This window comes from Taurulus bubalis (genome assembly GCF_910589615.1).
Source record: "Taurulus bubalis genome assembly, chromosome: 5".
NCBI lineage: Eukaryota > Metazoa > Chordata > Actinopteri > Perciformes > Cottidae > Taurulus > Taurulus bubalis.
The window spans coordinates 5,708,631-5,727,963 of record NC_136593.1 but is presented as its reverse complement, the minus strand read 5'-3'; the positions used below and the strand labels follow the sequence as shown (position 1 = coordinate 5,727,963).

At 44.9% G+C, this 19,333-nt stretch overlaps 1 protein-coding gene across 1 annotated transcript in view; it reads right to left on the bottom strand.

Annotated features, from left to right (window-relative positions):
- Window positions 1-19,333, bottom strand: part of arhgef10la (Rho guanine nucleotide exchange factor (GEF) 10-like a) — a gene marked incomplete at both ends in the record, with an annotated part of 93,285 nt that overhangs the window by 25,629 nt on the left and 48,323 nt on the right. The window contains one exon of the mRNA XM_079218260.1: window positions 9,811-9,932. Coding sequence (XP_079074386.1) covers window positions 9,811-9,932 — 122 coding nt within the window. The remainder of the gene's footprint in view (window positions 1-9,810; window positions 9,933-19,333) is intronic.

The window sequence follows — 19,333 nt, the reverse complement described above, 5'->3', positions numbered from 1 at the left end:
ATATCGTTTGCGTGGTTAGACCGGCGAGGGGATGAAGAGACTTGTGAAGACAGCGCAGATAACAGATAACAATTTCGACTTTTTATCTCATTATTATGACTTTTTATCTCATAATTATGACTTTTTATCTCATAATTTCGACTTTATTATCTCATAATTATGACTTTTTATCTCATAATTATGATTTTTTTTATTTTTATTTTTTTTAATCTCTTTTTTTTTGTGTGGCGGAAACGGGCTTCCATACCTTATACTGACAGGTGTTCATAGAGCATATATCCGTGAGGGAAGGCTAAATAAGAAAAACACATCTCTACAGTACAATAGCAGCACAAGCTGCATCCTCCAAAATGATCATACAGCTGCCAACTGAGTGTATATGCACTGCACAGGATGTAGTCAGTCTACATAAGCTCTTATATACACACACACTCTCTGACACAACCATACGGGGACAGCAAAACGCTGTTTGCTCATTATCTGTTTTCCAATACATCATACTCTCGTAATGAAGCTAATACAAGAGGACACCAGGATCAAAGTTGGAGCTTTTTTCACGTTATGATTTCATGAGCTCGATGTCACCCTGCGATTTGAAATTCCTCCCGCATCTCCACGCGGACATCAAAGGGCCAACCACCTGCTGTGCTCGCAGGCCTGCGTTACGTTCAGAATATTCAAAGTCATTGGAAGACAATAAGATTAAACCATCTGCACGAGAGGGCTGAGAAGACAGTCAGATGTTTAACTCTTGACGGCCATCAGGTGCTTCAGAGGAGGCAAAACCATCTGGCTATCAGCTGGTTATTAAAACCGGCTCAGGACATTTGCCTCAATTTAATAACCACTGTCTGTACAGTAACGATTCCCTGTCTCCCCTGGCTGTGCCACAGATCATATCGGCAATAAGTGGAATGAAGTCGGAGCGCGGTTTTGCATATCGCCGCTCAGAGCCACCGCCTGACATTGGTAGGACATCACAAACTCATATTCATGACTCGACTGAGATTTTCTCCCTTCGTGTCCTTCACCGCTCCTAGCTGAACGATTGCAACACGCCCAACAAATGTGATGCAAATTCGCTGTGTCGCTATGGCCCCCCTCATCCCCCCGACACACACACACACACACACACACTCCTGCTGACTCCTGCGGCCATGGCAGTTCCAACTCTGGATGAAAGCCGTGTGCTGCCCCTGCATTAATGGGTTCAAAAGAGGACGACGGGCCAAAACTAGTAGTCAATCACTTCCTCCATCTCCACTTCCCCTCCGACGGAGACGGGAGACGTCCGCACGGGCGGCCCGGACAAGCTCTGGATGAGCGCTCTCTACCCACCTCAAACCCCGGGCACAAGAGTGGACCAGGCTTTTCTATAATCCTTTATCAGATGGCAGGAAACGCAGAACAAAAGGGAGCTGTGGCGCCAGCCCGGTCCCCGCCATGTGGCGGCGGCCGCTACTTTTGGCAAAGGAAGCTCTGCATATCAAGGAGCACCTCCCGAATTTGAATCTGCCCCTTTTACAATCCTTGGATCCTAATTCTGTGGCGGCTCTGTTTGGCGCGACATGAGACAAACACAAAATCACAAGTGTTCCTCAAACAGGAATCTGATTGTTCAGCCGCCGCACTTCGGGCCCATTGTTCCAAGCCCGTATTTTCATATTCAAAAGCAATTTACATCTTTTCTAGCCACGATGTTACAACCGTCAACCATTTCATGACAGAAGTCAAATATATATATAGATCAGGTCAACTCATTAGTTAGAACTTTCTAAACGGCATACTAGCTCCTATTTGCACAGTACTTTATAAGAGGGCAGAGGATAAAGACAACCTGTCATTGAAACCTCTCAACACGGGCCGGCACAATAAATTGAGCAGCATCTAGAGTGGTGAGTCTTGAAAGCAAGTAGCAGGAAGACTAATTAACAGAGCAGAGAACAAGGAGCGAGCGTATCACTGCAACAGACAGGATTTGTTTGCCACGATAGGAAATCAAAGAGGAGAGAGAGCCCTTCTCCCCTTTTCCTTTTGAATTGATGCAGTTTTTTTTTTGTTGCCTCTCCACATTGACGTGGAAGGAAGAATGTGACCAAATTAGCACATTTAGCAGATCTGCAGGATTTCCCTTCTGGGTACATAATTTGTTCCCGCATGCTATCTTGACAAGTACAGAGTGAGCAGAGACTCGGGGGCCAGAGAAGGAGGACGCTGCTCTGAGGCATTGCTGGAGCGTCTTTGATTCCCTGTAATTAGTATGTTAACTGTCAGAGCAACAGATCAGGCCCTTTGCAAAAAAGCGTCACGTCAAGCAGGGGGTGACGGGGGGGCGTGTCCACCCGGGCCGCGTCCATACAGACGCCGCACTGCCCTCTGTTGGCGAGGAGAGCAATGAAGGGGGAAAGGGAACGAGACGAGCGGCGCAAAGCATATAACTACAATGTAATTACCATGTAAATTAAAGCAAGGCTACTGAACGTACATGCAGCAAATTAATCTGTTTAGTGCACCTTAACTGTGAAAATCAGACTGAGCGGTTGAAAAAAAAAAGAAAAAGAAAAGAAAACACCCTGATCCTGTCATTACATCGGCAAATTAAAACCCCCAAATCCTTTTCCACCGTCCCTGTTCCAGCTGTTTAGTAAATTAATTAAAAGCTCAGGTGCGCGGGATGCAGTGATGACACGACTACATTAGCATGCTGATGCTAACGCGGTCTCTCTGGGATCTGTTTCAATGCACCTCGTATTCATGTCAACACACACACACACACACAAACACACACACAGCGACAACGCTGCTGCCGCCGGGCACAACAGGTCTCGCTGTCAAAGAGTGAGGGAGAAGAAGGCTGTGCTGTTGACATCCATTCATAATGCAACTCGTATCTGCTGTTATTGGTTGCCTTCTTTTGGAACACTTGAAACCTAAGAATGAATCTGATGAACTCAGAATTCATTGTAACTTATATTCTTTACATTTATGTCACAGGCGCTTATGAAAATTATGAAACGCACAGCTCAGTGCAGCCCCCTCCTGTTAATAATAACAGCCCGTCAGTCACCAGGAGCGCCCGTCACACCTACATTTCTGCCTCCGTGGCTCTTTGGCTGTTTGCTGCTGACATGGGACTTATCGCAAGCAGAGCCAGCAGCTGCTGCTTTGGGCCTGAAAGTACCTTATAACCATTACTTGAGTTTAATAAAATTGACTTCTGAACGCTGCCTCGTCCGGGCAGAGTGTATAGAGAGATCCAGATCTGCAAAGGAGAAAGCCTCCCGGTGCATTAGTTAAGAGGTCGGAAACTGTCACAACTCTCTCTGAGTTGGTCTCTGCAAATGCCAAAGTTTGACTTCTGCCCTGACCTCCGCGAGAGGTGCTCTTTGATCGGGAGTGTTAAGCAGTCAGAGCTGGTGGGCTGTCACTTCCGCCTGTATTCGTGACAGTGACAAGTCTGGTGTGTCTGGAGGTGGGTTTGTAGCTGAGCTGAGCCGCGCTGACCAGGAGGGCCGGGCGGCAACGGGTCCGGGCGGGTCGCAGAAAAAATTAGTCCCGCATTTAAATATTCTGCATGCCGAAAGCTTTCAACGAGCAGCAGCGGTCTGTTGCTTTTCTCTTTTGTGGAGGGAACTGTTTACAGCAAGTGGCTCCAAAATGTACACCTACATTGGAGTTAAGTGCCGGTCACAGTGCGTTTCACCAAAAAACACTTCATCAAATCAAAATTGATCGGGAGATGTTGCACTGAATTCCTTCGCATCTCTGCACAGTGAACCTTGCGAGAAGCCATCAGATACGTTTTACAGAAGAAGAAAAAAAGACGTGTTAGTATCTATGGGTTTATTATAGCAGAGTTGTTTTTGGTAGTGGACCCCACATTAGACTCTGCCACATGCTTGATGCTTAATATTAGGTGAGCATCTCTTAAATGTAGTCTCTGAGAGATGAAACCCCAACGATGAAATGGAAATCACACATCGTGCAGAAACTCACGTTCTGAGTGTGGGTTTAAATTGAAGGTAGAAAACGCATTAAGCAGCTGATGGGCATCCACTGATGGCCTACTGGCAAGATCACTCGTGAAAATGATCATGAAGCCAAAAAACGACTAAATAGAGAACTAAAAGCGTGGCGCAGTCAGCGTTGTTGAGCATCAGCGTGATTCATTTGACTCAGATGATCACAGAAAAGCCAGCAAAAAGTGCAGATTAGCCGAGATGTCTAACGAGTAACACATAAGGAAAAAGAGAACCGCTCTAGATGAGGCTCAGGTCTGGAACACAGGTGCATCCCGCTGTTTAAGAAGGATATTACTGCAGTGGTGGAGAGGGAGCTGCCACGTGTGGTTAGAAGGAGCTTTTAATCCATGCTGTGGCATCCGCTCTCAGCCAAGGCGGCGGATATCTGCTTCTCTGTAAAGGCAGTGGACGACCTTCAAGAAAAACAGAGGGGGAAGCATCGCATTGAGGTGTCGATGCGATGACTTTACCTTGAAGAAATTAGAAAAAAATAAAAGCAGGCGAGAGAGGGGGAGAGGAAATAAATCAGCAGAACGGCGTTGCAGCAGGGAAAGGCCACCTTTTCACACTGTCCTCTTTTTTAATCTATATTTCATAACATAGTATCTCATATGCTGTGTGCTGTGTGTTACAGTGCACACACACACAGTCTTCACACGTAGTTATTTTTCCTTCATCCTTACTGTCAGAGCCGTTGAGTTCCAGACAATGCGGTGCACAAAGTGCGCTTGCCACTCAACAAGCTAATTTTCTGCACACGCGGTCGCTTTCATGTAGTCGAGCTGAATGCACATGGCTGCCGCTGCTTATCTCCTGTTACTCCATCAGCGGGGCGGACGGACGCCGCGGCGAGCGAGAGGGACGTGCACCACATGCCCCGAAAGCACACGGCTAGTCCAAGTAAACAAGCGCCGGCTAGACCGAGTAAACAAGCGCCGGCTACTCCGAGTAAACAAGCGCCGGCTAGACCGAGTAAACAAGCACCGGCTAGTCCAAGTAAACAAGCGCCGGCTAGTCCGAGTAAACAAGCGCCGGCTAGTCCGAGTAAACAAGCACCAGGCTAGTCCGAGTAAACAAGCGCCGGCTAGTCCGAGTAAACAAACGCCGGCTAGTCCGAGTAAAAAAGCGCCGGCTAGTCCGAGAAAACAAGCGCCGGCTAGTCCGAGTAAACAAGCGCCAGCTAGTCCGAGTAAACAAGCGCCGGCTAGTCCGGGTAAACAAGTGCCGGCTAGTCCGAGTAAAAAAGCGCCGGCTAGTCTGAGAAAACAAGCGCCGGCTAGTCCGAGTAAAAAAGCGCCGGCTAGTCCGAGAAAACAAGCGCCGGCTAGTCCGAGTAAACAAGCGCCGGCTAGTCCGAGCAAACAAGCACCGGCTAGTCCAAGTAAACAAGCGCCGGTTAGACCGAGTAAACAAGCGCCGGCTAGTCCGAGTAAACAAGCGCCGGCTAGTCCGAGTAAAAAAGCGCCGGCTAGACCGAGTAAACAAGCGCCGGCTAGACCGAGTAAACAAGCACCGGCTAGACCGAGTAAACAAGCGTACAGTGTGACAAAGACAGATACGATGATCTATCACGTGTTCGATGGATTTTGAGGACTGAATCCCAAAAAAGAAAAAGAAAAAAGACGGACATAAATACAAAAACAATGATAATGGCGATCTGTGTGATCTATGTAAACTAGTGCAGTGTATAACCGCTGAGTTGTGACCGAGCTTTTTTAACGTTTTTTTCCCCCTGAGCCGAGACACAGAGGCTAATCCTCTCAGAAAAAGAGAAAGGAAGCTAACCCTGATGCGGCCCGAACCCTTTCCCAGTTTGTCATTACGCACTTCAAAGCATACATGATGAAATCCCCCAAGGTATTATAAGAGCTCTGCATGGCATAGCAGCCATCCTCAACCCTGTCCCAGCCTAATGCCTCATAAACGGAGTCTGGAAACATGTCCCTGTACTATTTCCAAAGTCTTTGTAGCCGTGGATGTTTAGGAACCTTTTAGAGCCGCAGAGGGAGAGGTGCTTTCCTCCTGGAGGAGATACGAGGCGTGTGAGAATCATTACGCCGCCGTGGGATTCCTGTCCCCTCGCCGTGAAATACTGCACACACATACAGTACGGCCATGCGCCTCTTTGAGAATGTTTAGATCGGGACAGGAAGCGCGCATTGATCTTCTTCAAAGCTCTTTTGAATGAGTGCGTATAATGAAATACAGTGTGCAGGGAAATATGTGTCCTAGATAGAGACAGGCACATAATTTAAGCCATTCAGTTCCTTTCAGTGACGCCATCGAATGCCACTTGTCATACAGCGTGCTGAGCCTTCTGATGATTCGGTTTCATAAACGCTTCTGTTAGAGGTCTTCACACTGCTGCACACGACTGAAAGAAACAGCTGGTTCATCCAGTCAAGCGGGGCGGTGAGGGAAGCAGCTGAGTTAAGTTCTTCGTACAAAGCAGCCAAAAATAAATAGAACTCCAGTCCCTGCAAACAAAACGCCGCTGTTCCCGTTTTCAGGTGATTATTCCTGGATATAGCTGCTACTTCTGGGACAGTGAGTCGGAAGGTCTGCAAACTATCATGTTCATTGTTTCGTTAATCATTTAGTCGATAAATTGTCAGAGAACCATGAAAAGATTCAGATTACCAGAGCTCAAGGTGATGTCTTTGAATGGTGTTTTGTCCCAAACTATCCACTAAGATGAAGAAAAAAAAAAAGGTTGCGGCTACAGTTTGGCATCCTTCTTCGACATTTAATGCATCGATTGTAAAACCAATGGGCGACTTATTTACCTGTCGATTGTTTATGTTCTGTGACACTTAGGAAACAGGCTGCAAATGTCAGAAATGTAGAAATGTTCCAAATGTTAAATATCTGTTTATCTGGAACAATTACAGGCCTCCGTCCTGTTAAAATCAATATCATGCACCGGCGAGCTACTAAAAAAAACGCTTTTAATTCCTCCATATTTAACAGCTGATTCTCCTGGTTCAGCTGCTACCTTTTCCGCTGTAGCATCTCCTAATAATCTCTTAACCCAACTACATCACACTCTCCCTCTGGGCTGCTCTGTTTCATCTCTCCAAATGGCAGAGAGCGAGGGCAACGAAACGGAGCGTGCATCGACCATCTAAACAACAAGGACCATCCGACTGCGGTTTGTCTATTAACAAAGATAACGTCCGGTCCTGTGCGTGTGCGTGTGTGTGTGTGTGTGTGAGAGAGAGAGAAAGAGGGGGAAGAGAAAGACAAGGAGAAAATGAAAGAGATAAATTGAGAGCAGTCCGTCTGCCCCCGCTGTTTTCACTCAGCAGACTTGTGATAAGGTTTATCTCCGGTGCCTAACGAGTTGGCCCAGTAGCCTCTCCAGCTTCCCACAGAGCCGCACACAGCCAGCAGTGGGTTGAGATCCCTTAGGTGACCTGTGCGTGTTGTTCATGCTACGCTGCGTTGGAACTTTTATTTTCTGTTCGGGAAATGGCTTCGGCCCCTTCGGCCACATCTCTTTTAATCTGGGATTTCTTTCTCTCTTCTTTTTTTTTGCCCCCTTCTTCTTCGCCTCCTTTTCTTCATCCTTTCTACTCACTGTAACTCAGACTGCCAAGAGAAGCTGCAAGAGCTGGAGAAAGAGATGCTGCGGAGCTTTGGCACAGAGAGGCGTGTGTGTCCCAGAGGCAGTGGCTGAGGCAAAGATGGAGACACAGTGAGGGAGAGGAGGAAGAGGGGGGAGGCTGCTGAGTTAAGCCCCTAATCACAGTCTGCTCTGCATGGAGGACTTAAAGTCACTCCATTTAATGCTACCTTCTCTTTAGAAAAAGAAAAAAGGGAAAGAAATACTACTGCTTACCTCTCCAGCTTTCTGATACCCAGGCTCCTATCACAACCCATTATAGGCGCCCAAACATACGCAGAGAAACATGCAACTCTAGCACATGCATTGAGAAACTTAAATGAACATGAACTCGCTGACACAGCAGCGCGAGCATTACCGTTTCCCTTTAATCTAAACTTTCGCCTAAATAACAACGAGCGACCGTCACAGGTCTTTACGGCTTCACCGATGTGAGAAACAGACATGTTCGGTTTGATAGCCGTCGGGAGACGACGCCACGTGAAAACCACATCGCTGGGCCGCCGTGTCCTGCACCGGCGTGCTCAGGTGCTTCATTTTGCTCGTGCGAGAAGAGGAGAATACGAGTAGATCCTCGAGAGAATGCAGGGTCCCACTGGCTCAAAATACATTAATTGACTTGGCTCCGCATCCAGCCAGGTGGAACACACTTTGTCAGAGCACTCCGGAACGCCGGCGAGATCTTTTGGGAAATCCCCCCCCCCTCACCCCTCACCCCTCACTGTGTCAAAGTTACACTTTCCGCACTTCCAGCTGCCGTTTCACCGCAGCTTCCTGTCTCGTCCGCTTGGCCGGCAGACTGCGGGTTGGTGTAAAGATCTTAATCTAATGTTGGAACATTGATTTATGCTTGGGTGTCCCACAGCCATTAAGATAATTGCATGATCACTTTATAACATCCTCCCCCAGCGGCCGTGGTAATGCGGCTCCCCCCCCCCCACCGCCCACCTTGCTCAGCGAGACCCATAACCACATTATGGCGCAAGAAGATGTGGTCGGGAATATCATCTTTCAGCCCCTGCAAATTGATTTTATACAATTTCCACTGACTTCGAAACCCCTTTTAGTTTATCTCTCACCTGTGCTGACCATTTGATCTATCGGAGGCTTCTCGGTCTTAACGGCTCGTATTGATCGAAATGCTTCAGCTCAGCATCTTAGGGGAAGCTCTCGTGTCACCTTGTAATTCCAACAGTCGAGGTGTTTTTGAATGAGATCATCGCTGAGACAATGTATTTTTAGCTGTTAGGGCAAGACAAGTGGGCTTTGATTGCTTTCGATGGGGATTGAGTGTGTTAAATGGCACTATGATCTCTTGCAACAAAATCTTTATTAAAGTAAAGATCCCGCCGCCACGATGGACTAATGGCTGCTTATAAGGAGAATTTAGCGTCAGTGGAAGTCAAATTGTTTTGACGGATCGAGCCAAACGGAAGCACTTTGCTTCCTGAGTAGAGACGCTCGGCTCAGAAAGATGCAGCGACGCCGCACTTTAGACTGACAGTTTAAAAGCAAGATGATCCAGCTGAAAAGATCATATATTCCATGGTTTATTCCTACATAGTAGTAATAGTATTTGTGCTTTATTATTTTATTGTGCACATCCAATTAGATTAAACTGATAACAGCCAGAGTATAAAACAATAAAATTCCTTCATGTGGTATTATGCCGTTTACACAGAGGTAGCTTCTCCTTTCTTATAAATAGATCTGCATGATTGCTTTTGCTTTGATATACTGACAGGATTAATTTGCATAAATATAATGAAGTACCTGGTTGTGTCAAGTATTTATTTTACCAATTTATCATGTATCTTTTTGTTTTATATGAGTGTGGTTTCTCTGCTGAATATAAAATAATTTCTGGATCACAAAAAAAAAATATATATATATAATGCAGCGAAGCAATAGTCCATAACACTGGAAATCTTCCAGTGTTTACTGTCATATGGACTGTTGCTTCGCTGCATTGGCTCTACTTTTTTGTGTTGTCTAAGTACAGAATTGAGCTAGTTTTAGTAAATGTGTGCAAACAGGCATGAACAGACAATGACATTCAAATGCCCTCCTTTTACAACATGTACTAACTGTTTAAGAGTACATTTGATTTAGATCTCTTGAAACTTCAGAGCACACCTGTTCTCTCTCAGAAATGATCCTTACCTTCCTCTCTGGTGACTTTGTGGCAAAGACAGGCATGTGGCAGGCGAGCAGCGGACACGAAAACGGGGCCATCGCCTTCCCTTCGTCCTGTCCACATAACCAGCCTGGTGAATTCTCCTCCCCTGGAAAAGAAGAAAAAAAAGAGACTTTTTGCTATAAGTTTACCAACTTGTTTTATTGTTCTTGTTTGACATGCATCTGACCCTCGCAGTGAGCCGTAGCCTCCTTCGAGCTATGACACCACGCAAAATCATCAGCGAGACATTTCGCTATCGCAGGTAAGTAATGCATGGATGCTGTTATCAGCATGTGAATGTTACAATCAGCCAGAGGCGCATTCCCATGTCGTAGGAGGCGAGGCCGGTGTGGTGCCAACACAGGGCCTCAGCGGTGATTAAACCTGCTCTTAATCAACAGCGAGAGTCAGTCCCAGCAGGAAGAATGCAACTGCTGGATTGGAGATATAACAATGTATTGGCTCGGAGCTCGGAGCCTTACAACAGGTGCACCTCTGACGAGGCCTCGGGCCAATCAGCCAAAGTACTCCCATTATGTAATTTTGTAATCATAAATTTCAATTTACAGAAACTAAACTGTGCATGAAATGTAACAGCTTGCTCAAATTTGCTTCCTGCTTTGTTGCCATACGTTACCTCGGAGGAAGCTACACTTAATATCCGTCGCCTGCCTCCGAGGCGCGGCCACAGATGCACCGGACTCATTTGCAGAAAGTGAAAGTGGGGTTTGTTTGATGAGAGTATTATTTGCTCACTCTTTCTTGTGGTAAACCAGTGAGGGGAGCACCTCAGGGCCAAATAGATGAGCTGGCACCGAAGGCACGCAGGCTGTAAAATGTGTTTTATTTCTCTGTTTTGGCCACACAGACACAACTCTTGTCAGGAAAAACTTCACTGATGCTTAGACTGACATTAACTTCTTTTTTTATTGTGTACACGACCTTACAAGAACAATTAAGTTACTCATATTTACTCGTTTCACAAATATTCCTGAACAAACATACATCTGACATCACTTGACAGTTTGCAAACAGGAATCACAGCGGAGCGAAATCCTTCATGTATTCAAAGCTCGAGTGCATCAGAATAAACGACAAAACGCATTCATACCAAAGGCGCACATCAAGGACACACATCATGTGTGAAAGAAGCCTCGTATTCAATGACTGTTTGCTCTTGAAAATCTCATTGTTCCTTTTTCAATCTTTTTTTTCTATAGTATCCAAAACAATGGATACCTCAACACATCTCAGAATAAAACAGAAACTATTCACTGTCCAACCGCTGCACTTTGAAAAAGCTGACAATAGAGAGAGCAAATAAAAAAAATAAAAAACTGGGAAGAGAGCGGAGCGGGAAGCAGACGGATTAGCTAGCCAGCTAGCCGTTAGCTAGCCAGCTTGTACCAGAGCTGGGCTAAAGCATGGCGGAATTAGAAAGCTAGCTCGCTAACTAGCTAGTCAGCCGCTAACTAGCTAGTCAGCCGCCCCTCTAGCGACCTTAATGCTGCACTGGTTCTAGAGAATAAAGCCGGATAAAGTTGTCAGTTGCTGCCTTTACTGTTGAGTCCATAGTTTACTGTGAAGAATGGGGTGTATAATGATAAGGTTTGTAAATCATTCGGTCATTTATATTTACAGTCGTCTCGAGTTGTGCAGTGTTCTTTAATAATTCATATTCCGGGGGAGGGGTTGGCCTGTGGGCCGACTATCCCTCAGCGAGCCCCTGCCAGGATACAGAGAGGTGTGAGGTCACTTAATAAAAGACTTTAATTGAGGGCAGATTGCCGCAAGTGGGGAAGCAGGGGCCAGTGATTTCCTTTACCCCAGAGTAATCATCAACTTCCTAAAGCTAATTATTAGATTAGCATAAATAATGTTCCGTTTTGGGTATGCTGACTTCTCCGACTTAATTTGTGAGTCAGTAAAAAAATAAGTCCAGCTACCAATTTAAAAACAAAATAGAGGCAAATTCACAGAGAGAGAGAGAGAGAGAGAGAGAGAAAGAGAGAGAGAGAGAGAGAGCGAGAGAGCGAGAGAGAGAGAGCGACTGGGACACAAAGTTGATGTGAGGGAACACAAATGACTCTTAACCTTCAGTCCCGTGTAGTAATGATGATGAATAACGCTGAACAAATGAGACGCACACAACGAAATTGAAAACGGCACAAAATAAGGACGCGCAGCCCACTCACCTGAAAACACACACACACACACACAAACACACACACACAAACACAAGTCTATGTTTCTTTATTTACTCAATAATTCCATCAGTTGGACCTCTTCCACAGAGAGTCTTTGCTCCAGCACGTTCCTCTTCCACAGAGAATTACCTGTTCTGATTTTCAGATTTTCTTTTGTATGTATTTGGATAGTCGTAAATTGTAGGATATAACCATAAAAATACCTTCATATTTATTACGCTTGGTAAGAATACAGGCACGTCTTTTCACGACATAGATCCTTGGCTATCTAACGACAAAGCGAGGAGTCTTTGTCCTTTGCATATCTCGAGATCCATTCATCCGATCTTCTTCACGCTTCCCGTGGATGTATTGCTTGGGGACCCAAGGACGTGCGGTGTCAAAGTGCAATATGTAAAACTTGCAGGAGATGGGGATTTGTGCAGCAGCCAGAGGGGGGCGGGACCTCAGGGCTCGGCTGGGCTACAGGTTGCGACACATTGATTGCGGTTCACTTTTGATGGCGGATGCTGCATATACAAATGCTACGGCTGAGAGGCGGCACTTCAATCGGACCGAGCGTTCAACACGGCCGCACGCTCCAAACTGTCACGCCCACTGACATCCCTGCAGGCAGCCATAATGGGTGCCAATCAATCGGCCCATTCTTGGGGCCGCGCTCTCTAAACGGCTCAATGGATAAATCAATTTATTTATTTATTACCTTATCTAATGTTAATGTTATCTGAATTTGATATACATTTCCACTTATTTATTTATGTATTTATATATTTCTTCCCATCCTGTGTGGAAGAGGCGGGGAGAGAGAACGGGAGAGGGCTGGAGTGAGGTTTGCAATAGATAACCACAGAACACTGTTCACACGACTGCCGAGAGGGCATGCTATTCATTTCTGTGCAAAAACCCAGTGAAGGGATGTGGGGGACAAAAAGTCCCTACATCTAAAATACTACTTGAATATATAAATCTTACATTTTTCAACTCTAAACTGTCCTTCATGGCTGTGTTCATTCTGTGTTTCCTCTGGTCCAGTGCCCTGTGAACTGTACCTCACGCTACATTAACATCATGTTGGATTTACCGTGAATAGGACTTACCGACGGGGGATCTGGGGGGGAAGAAAACACACAAAAAAACACATTCACGTCAGCCTCCTAATGGTAATTACAAGTAGGTGCCTTGGACATGCGAGTTGCTGTGGCTCTCAATATGTACCAATTAGTGTCAAGTGTGTCGACGCAGGAAGAAAACTGCAGCAAAGCCACTAATGCTGGCAAATTACAGCCCATACGTTATATTACTACTCATACAGTGAACTGGTTGTTTTGCATTTGGGCTGTCAATTAGTTCAATGCAAAGGCTTGGAATATGATTATGTTAAATATATAAAAACATGCTATTCACTGCATACAGGCCTCATTTGATTCATAAGCGCCTGTGTAAACACAAAACTATAATCAGTAATCCGCTGTAGGAAACAGCAAAGCAAACGGAGCTACATGTGTATACACACTAGATTAACATCTTAAACAAATTTGAAAAAAAGAAGAAAACATACTGTACAGATAATGAGTTTTCCAGAACCTCACACAAAAATATTGTCAGAAAACAGATGAAATGTTGTGATTTCACTGTCTTTTTGTCACATCTGACTTCTTGTCTGTTCTTAAAACTGTTTCACACTGGTCTATATGCCACCACTGAAGCAATGTATAATGAAAAATCAATACCTCAAATAGTAGTAAACTAACAAAAATCTTTGGCAAATCAGAGGCGGGAAGAAGCCGTCTGAGCCCCACATTATTTCATATTTACATCAATGAGTTGGCATGCGGATCACATGACATGTCTCCTATATGCCAGCAGCCTTATCTTACTATTCTCTCCAGTAAAAGAACATCTGGAAATAACAAAAGCACAAGAAGAAGGGAGTAACAGAAAAGATACAGGCGTTATAAATGTCGTTGTCATTTTACTGTTTTAAGTGTGTCGACATTGCAATAAAGAAGAGCCGAACTGAAAAAGACACGCATGCTGAGGCACATCTTAAACTAAACGTGCATGGATGTACAAAGTGCAAAGGGAGGTTTTTACAAGGCAAGTTACTACCTGATTGGGTGGCGAGTGCACTAATTGTGCAGAATAAACCAATCACAAGAGAGTACATCAAAGAGCAACGCTCATACTCTTATGCTACGTTCACTTCTAAAGCGAAGCGAATTTTCACAACGCTTTACTCACATGAGGTTACTCGCTCGACTATATGTGGTTTATTCGCATCATTCGAGCCAGAAAGGGGGCGTGGCTTATCTCTGTAAAAACAGTCACCATTTCCCCAATCTACCATGGTAATAACCACTATTTCTGCTTTGGGTTCAGAATATTACCCGTAGCCTCACACAGCTCGGTGTTCGCAAAGCTTTTGGTGTGAATGCAGCATTAGAGCTAAAGTTATATATCTACTCCTCATATTTCCAGTCCCCCTAAAAATTGGGACACTACATTATTCCTGGATCTGCAGTTGCTGCCTGGGCAGCCAGATTGTCGAAGTGATTCTCAGCAGTGCTTGTACACCAGGGCTTACTCCTGCAGTCGCCGGGGGGTTTGTGGAAAGAAGAGGAGTAGCTCAGCTAGTTTTAAACAATAGAAACTATGATTTTGTAAGAAAAAAAAGGTAACCACACATATTTGTGTTTCGGAAGAAAAACCAACACACAAGCACATCACAAATTGGTTTGAGGCGATTTGATTTGCAGAATATTTTTTTTGTCGTAAGTTTGTTATAAGAATGAAGAGATACCGCAGGCCTAAGGTCAAGGTCAACTCTATGCACTGTGTACTCAATCCCAGATAGTGTACGATATATATGAATAGCAACGTCATTTGTGTAGGTGTGGGGTTGGAATACTAAGGAGGGAGATCAAGTTTCTCGGTTTCTTTATTCCGATCATGCTTTTGTTTCAAGTCTTTTGCTGATGAAGATTAATTTGCAGAGCATGGCTCTCTATCAACCCCAGTGACACAAAGGGCAAAGATATAGACTAATTAAATACACCAGTGCGATTGATATTTCCCATGGATCTATGAGTGTGTGGGATCTGTTAATTAAATCCGTGATAATGTTTACTCATCATAAACATTTTCCCATGTTTGAGCACGGCGAGATGGGGAGATAATCTGTGCCGTTTGACGGATTAATTTTGGGGCTGAGGGAAAATCCCTCCAGCACATACAGAAAGAGAACGGCGTTTCCTATTGTGAGGGGGAGCGTTCTGCTAAATGTTTTTATTAAAAGTGTTATCAAAGGCAATCTCTCCGGCTTCTTCTTCGTCGAGAGGCAGACCGTACTTTAACGGGCAACAAAACAAAACGCTCGCACATAAATTCAAGCTAATGCAATTTGAACAGATGCAGAGAAATCAGCCACCGCAGCAGCCAAGCAATCCGAATCCTCGGGCTAATGAAGGCAAAGCCCTCCCAGTCGCGCCTGCAGCCCACGCAGCGGGGCGGTTTTTGCATTCTCCCCCCCGCCCCCGCTCGCTTGTCTCCTGCGCAGTAACACCGGCGTGGCACAGGTTATCACACAGTGGATTAAGAAGGCGTGTCGGAGTGTGTGCAAGAACCTCCGAGCCACACTCCACTCATCTATTGATCCGTGTGCACGGGCAGAAAAAAGAAAAAAGAAAAAGACAAGGGACCGGCACACTTAGCGGTGTAACCACAGGCAACGGCCCCCTGCCTGCCCTCTGTTCCCTGCAGTGGGACTGATTGCTTGTCTCAATCATCCTTTCACCCACCCTCGCCTCCTCCCCCCCGACCACCCCTTGACAGACACACAAACACTTACGCCCACACAACCTCAACAGCTCCCCTCTCTTTGCCCACATCCATTCCTCTGCTTCTGTCTCCAACGTCTCAGCAGCAATCTCTCATGATTTGACAGCCTCTTGTTCTTCTTGTGAGGGCCGTCAAAGTCTGCAGCCTTAACCCTGTGTGAAAGGGCCGGGACTGCATGGTTGGAAGCAATTAATTCTGCAATGAGAAAGCCCATTAATTAGGAAATGCTTCTGGCTATTTCGCGAAGACCCCCTTCAGAAACAGCAGGGCCACTCGGAGCGGGATAAAAGATGCAGTGGCACGCCGGGTTATTAATGGACCTGGGGGCTTTTGGCAAAGCACCACCGTGGGGTAATTCTCACTTTCTATTTCAAGGCCTCATAACTACAACACGTGCACGCAATCACGTAAAGCCTGACCGAAGCCTGGCCACCAGGGCGGCTTCAACATTGTTCTGAAGCACAACGATTGGCGGCCTGTTTTTAAAGGCCACTAACATCCACGGGCTGCAACTTTTCATGGAAATGCTCGAGGTGCAGAGAGGCTCCGAGAAAACCTCATAGCATTAACAAGGCATTGTTAATGGGCGATTTGCTCATAGGACTTCAATAAAGCATGCAGGAATGTCACTAAAAAGCCACTGATATTCACACATGTGGCAAGGAAGGCTATTAGCTACAGCAGTGGGATGCCGCTGTGTTTCCTTTTAAATGGAGGTAACAGGATAAACACTGGTGCGCAGATGGGTCTGGGGAAAATGAGTTTCGCGATGTCTAATCACTCACTAAATCATGCATGAGAACATTAGCTATTTACGGTGTCCGCCATTCGGGGATATTGCGGAGCGCGGCACCCGTTCCGACCGAAACGAGACCACGGTTCGGCGCGCTTCAAATGCCGATTCCACTGTAGGTCTCCCTTGAGCATGGGCCCGGCCTGATGACGAGGAGGCTTCGATGACAGTGCGCCATCCGTGAAATTAAATCAACAACTCACTTATTGTAATTACATTTGGTTAAATGGGAAGGCAAAGTGTGGGTGTAATACAATTAACATGTAATTGTCATCCTGACCAGGTTGGTGCTGATCTATTTCCCCAAGGGAGCCAATGGAGTCCATGATCCCGCCCTCATCGCTACCGTTTGCTTTTAAATGACAGACTCGGTGGTACCAGCGTGTCACAGCGCTGCTGTGTGCGTGGTCGAGAGCAATTATGCACCTGTGTTATTATCACTGTCCTTTTTTCATCTGTATATTTAGTTAATAAACAGAATTTGAATATTGTCAAACTACACAATAAAAGACATCGCAAAGCTTACTGTAGCTAAGATAATTCAAATATGTGTCACACATGAGGGCTGTCTTGTCTTGGGTTTTTTGTCTCGTAACTTCCTGTTTTATTTTGAAGCCTGACTCTCCTCTCGTTTCAGGTCACTTGCCCTTCCTCATGTGTCACTGGTCTGATTGTCTCCCCTGATCCCTGAGTGGTTCCACCTGTTCCCCATTACCCTCATGTGCTTATAGTCTGCGTCTTCCCTCTGTCCTGAGCCAAAGTGTTTGTCCTTGTCGATGCACTAAAGCCCGTGTCCACAGCCATAGATAAGAATTTTGCCCAAGAGTTTTGTTCGTGAGTAGTTTTGTTTGGAGCGCTTTATGTTTGATGGATTATTAAGAAAGTTGTTTGGAACAAAGGACACAATAAAGTGCGCCAGTACGACTATCTCCTGCATCTGGGTCCTCCTTTCAGACCAGGCCTGACAATATGTAATTCAGGCAACTAAAAACACTGAGGTATGACATAAAAATGTGGAGGTATATATATATATATATATATATATATATATATATATATATATATATATATATATATATATATATATATATATATACACACACCTGACAACCTGCATTCAGTTCCAAACCTTTGAGAATTCATGTACAACATATTTTTTTTTCATCAGATGAATGTTCTTTTAAATGGTCCTAACCCTGAATCTAACCTTAACTAAAGCCATTTTAAAACAGAGATGATGTGAGAAATACAGTATATTCACCAAATTATAGAAAGCTTGAATGACCATTTATAACAAGACCATTGTGTGTTATCAAGAAAAATGCAATTAATAGTTTACTAAATATCAATATTCTACCTTTTAGCTGTTATTAATTTCAGTTCACTTTTTGCATTTATATTCACGATCATGACCTTTGTGCAGGCAGGTAAGTATTGAAAATGTTTTGTCACTCGCACTGTTCCAGTACCATGCGGCAATCTTTGTGTATCTGACCTCTTCGCTCTTAATAGATAATAATGATGAACATTTCCATTAACCTGAGCTTGTGCGGCGGCACGAGAGAAAGGACAGTCTTTGCGTGGGCTGTCGACATCCGTAGGTTTATATACGGCATGCGAGAAGAAGGTACATGTGGAAGGGCCTTGGATTGAGAGCTTTGAGGGGACAAATACTACAATATGGTTATGTTTAGTTAGAACTCCAGGGATGTTAAAACTGCAGTGATATAATATAGAATATGCAATAAGAGTTACTATTGAGCAAATTGTGAAACTACAAAAGCAGCTTTGGGAGCCCATTCCCATTCCCACTCTTAAATCATTGAATACCCACTCATGGCCACCATTACACAGTTTTCACCCGTTTGACAGACAGATACATAACTTTATTCCTATTTGATTGTTGGCTATATGTTGTTATTAATGCCCCATGTCACTGTGTATTTTTGTGTCCTTTATGTCACTCTTACTTTAACGGCAGGTACGTAACAAACATAGTTATTTTACTCATTTTACTTAAGTAACTATACTTTCTAAACCTTACCAAGTAGTTTTGTCGCAAAAGTAAACCTAAAAACAAAGTTTGTTTTGAAAAGACACTATTTTGTATGTAACGAGAGGGAACCGACACGCCATTCCTGACACGTCCAAAACTGATAAGTCATTGTTTGAATTGAAGGGCCGCTGATGAGTTAGGGGCCGAGAATGTGTTGCAACCGCAGAGCAACTGTCAAGGAGCAAAGGAAACATCCTGAAATTGAATCCAAGTTGCACGCTGTCCATCATTTTAACAAGAGATGCGTGACTCAATATCTTCGTAAAGCCGGCCCTCTGGTTGAAAGAGCGTCTTTATTCTGCGCCTTGAGCTTGACTTATAGGAACCATCAAAGGCTCGGTTCAGATCACAAGCAAATAAAATGTGTTTCTCAAATCATGTCTTTTGTTGTTGTTGCTTTTTTCACAAGTGATCAGATTAGATGTGTGTGTCCAGAAAGCAACAACCCGTCTGCAGGAGTTGCTTTGACGCCGGTCGCTATGCAGCTACACCGGTGACGCTGCTTTCCAACGAGGAAGCATTTGCCATGAAAACCACGGCGCCTGTGAAGTTGAAGCGTCGACCTCCTTCCTCTCACCGGACAAACTCAAAGTCGGAGTGAAAGACAAAGTGCC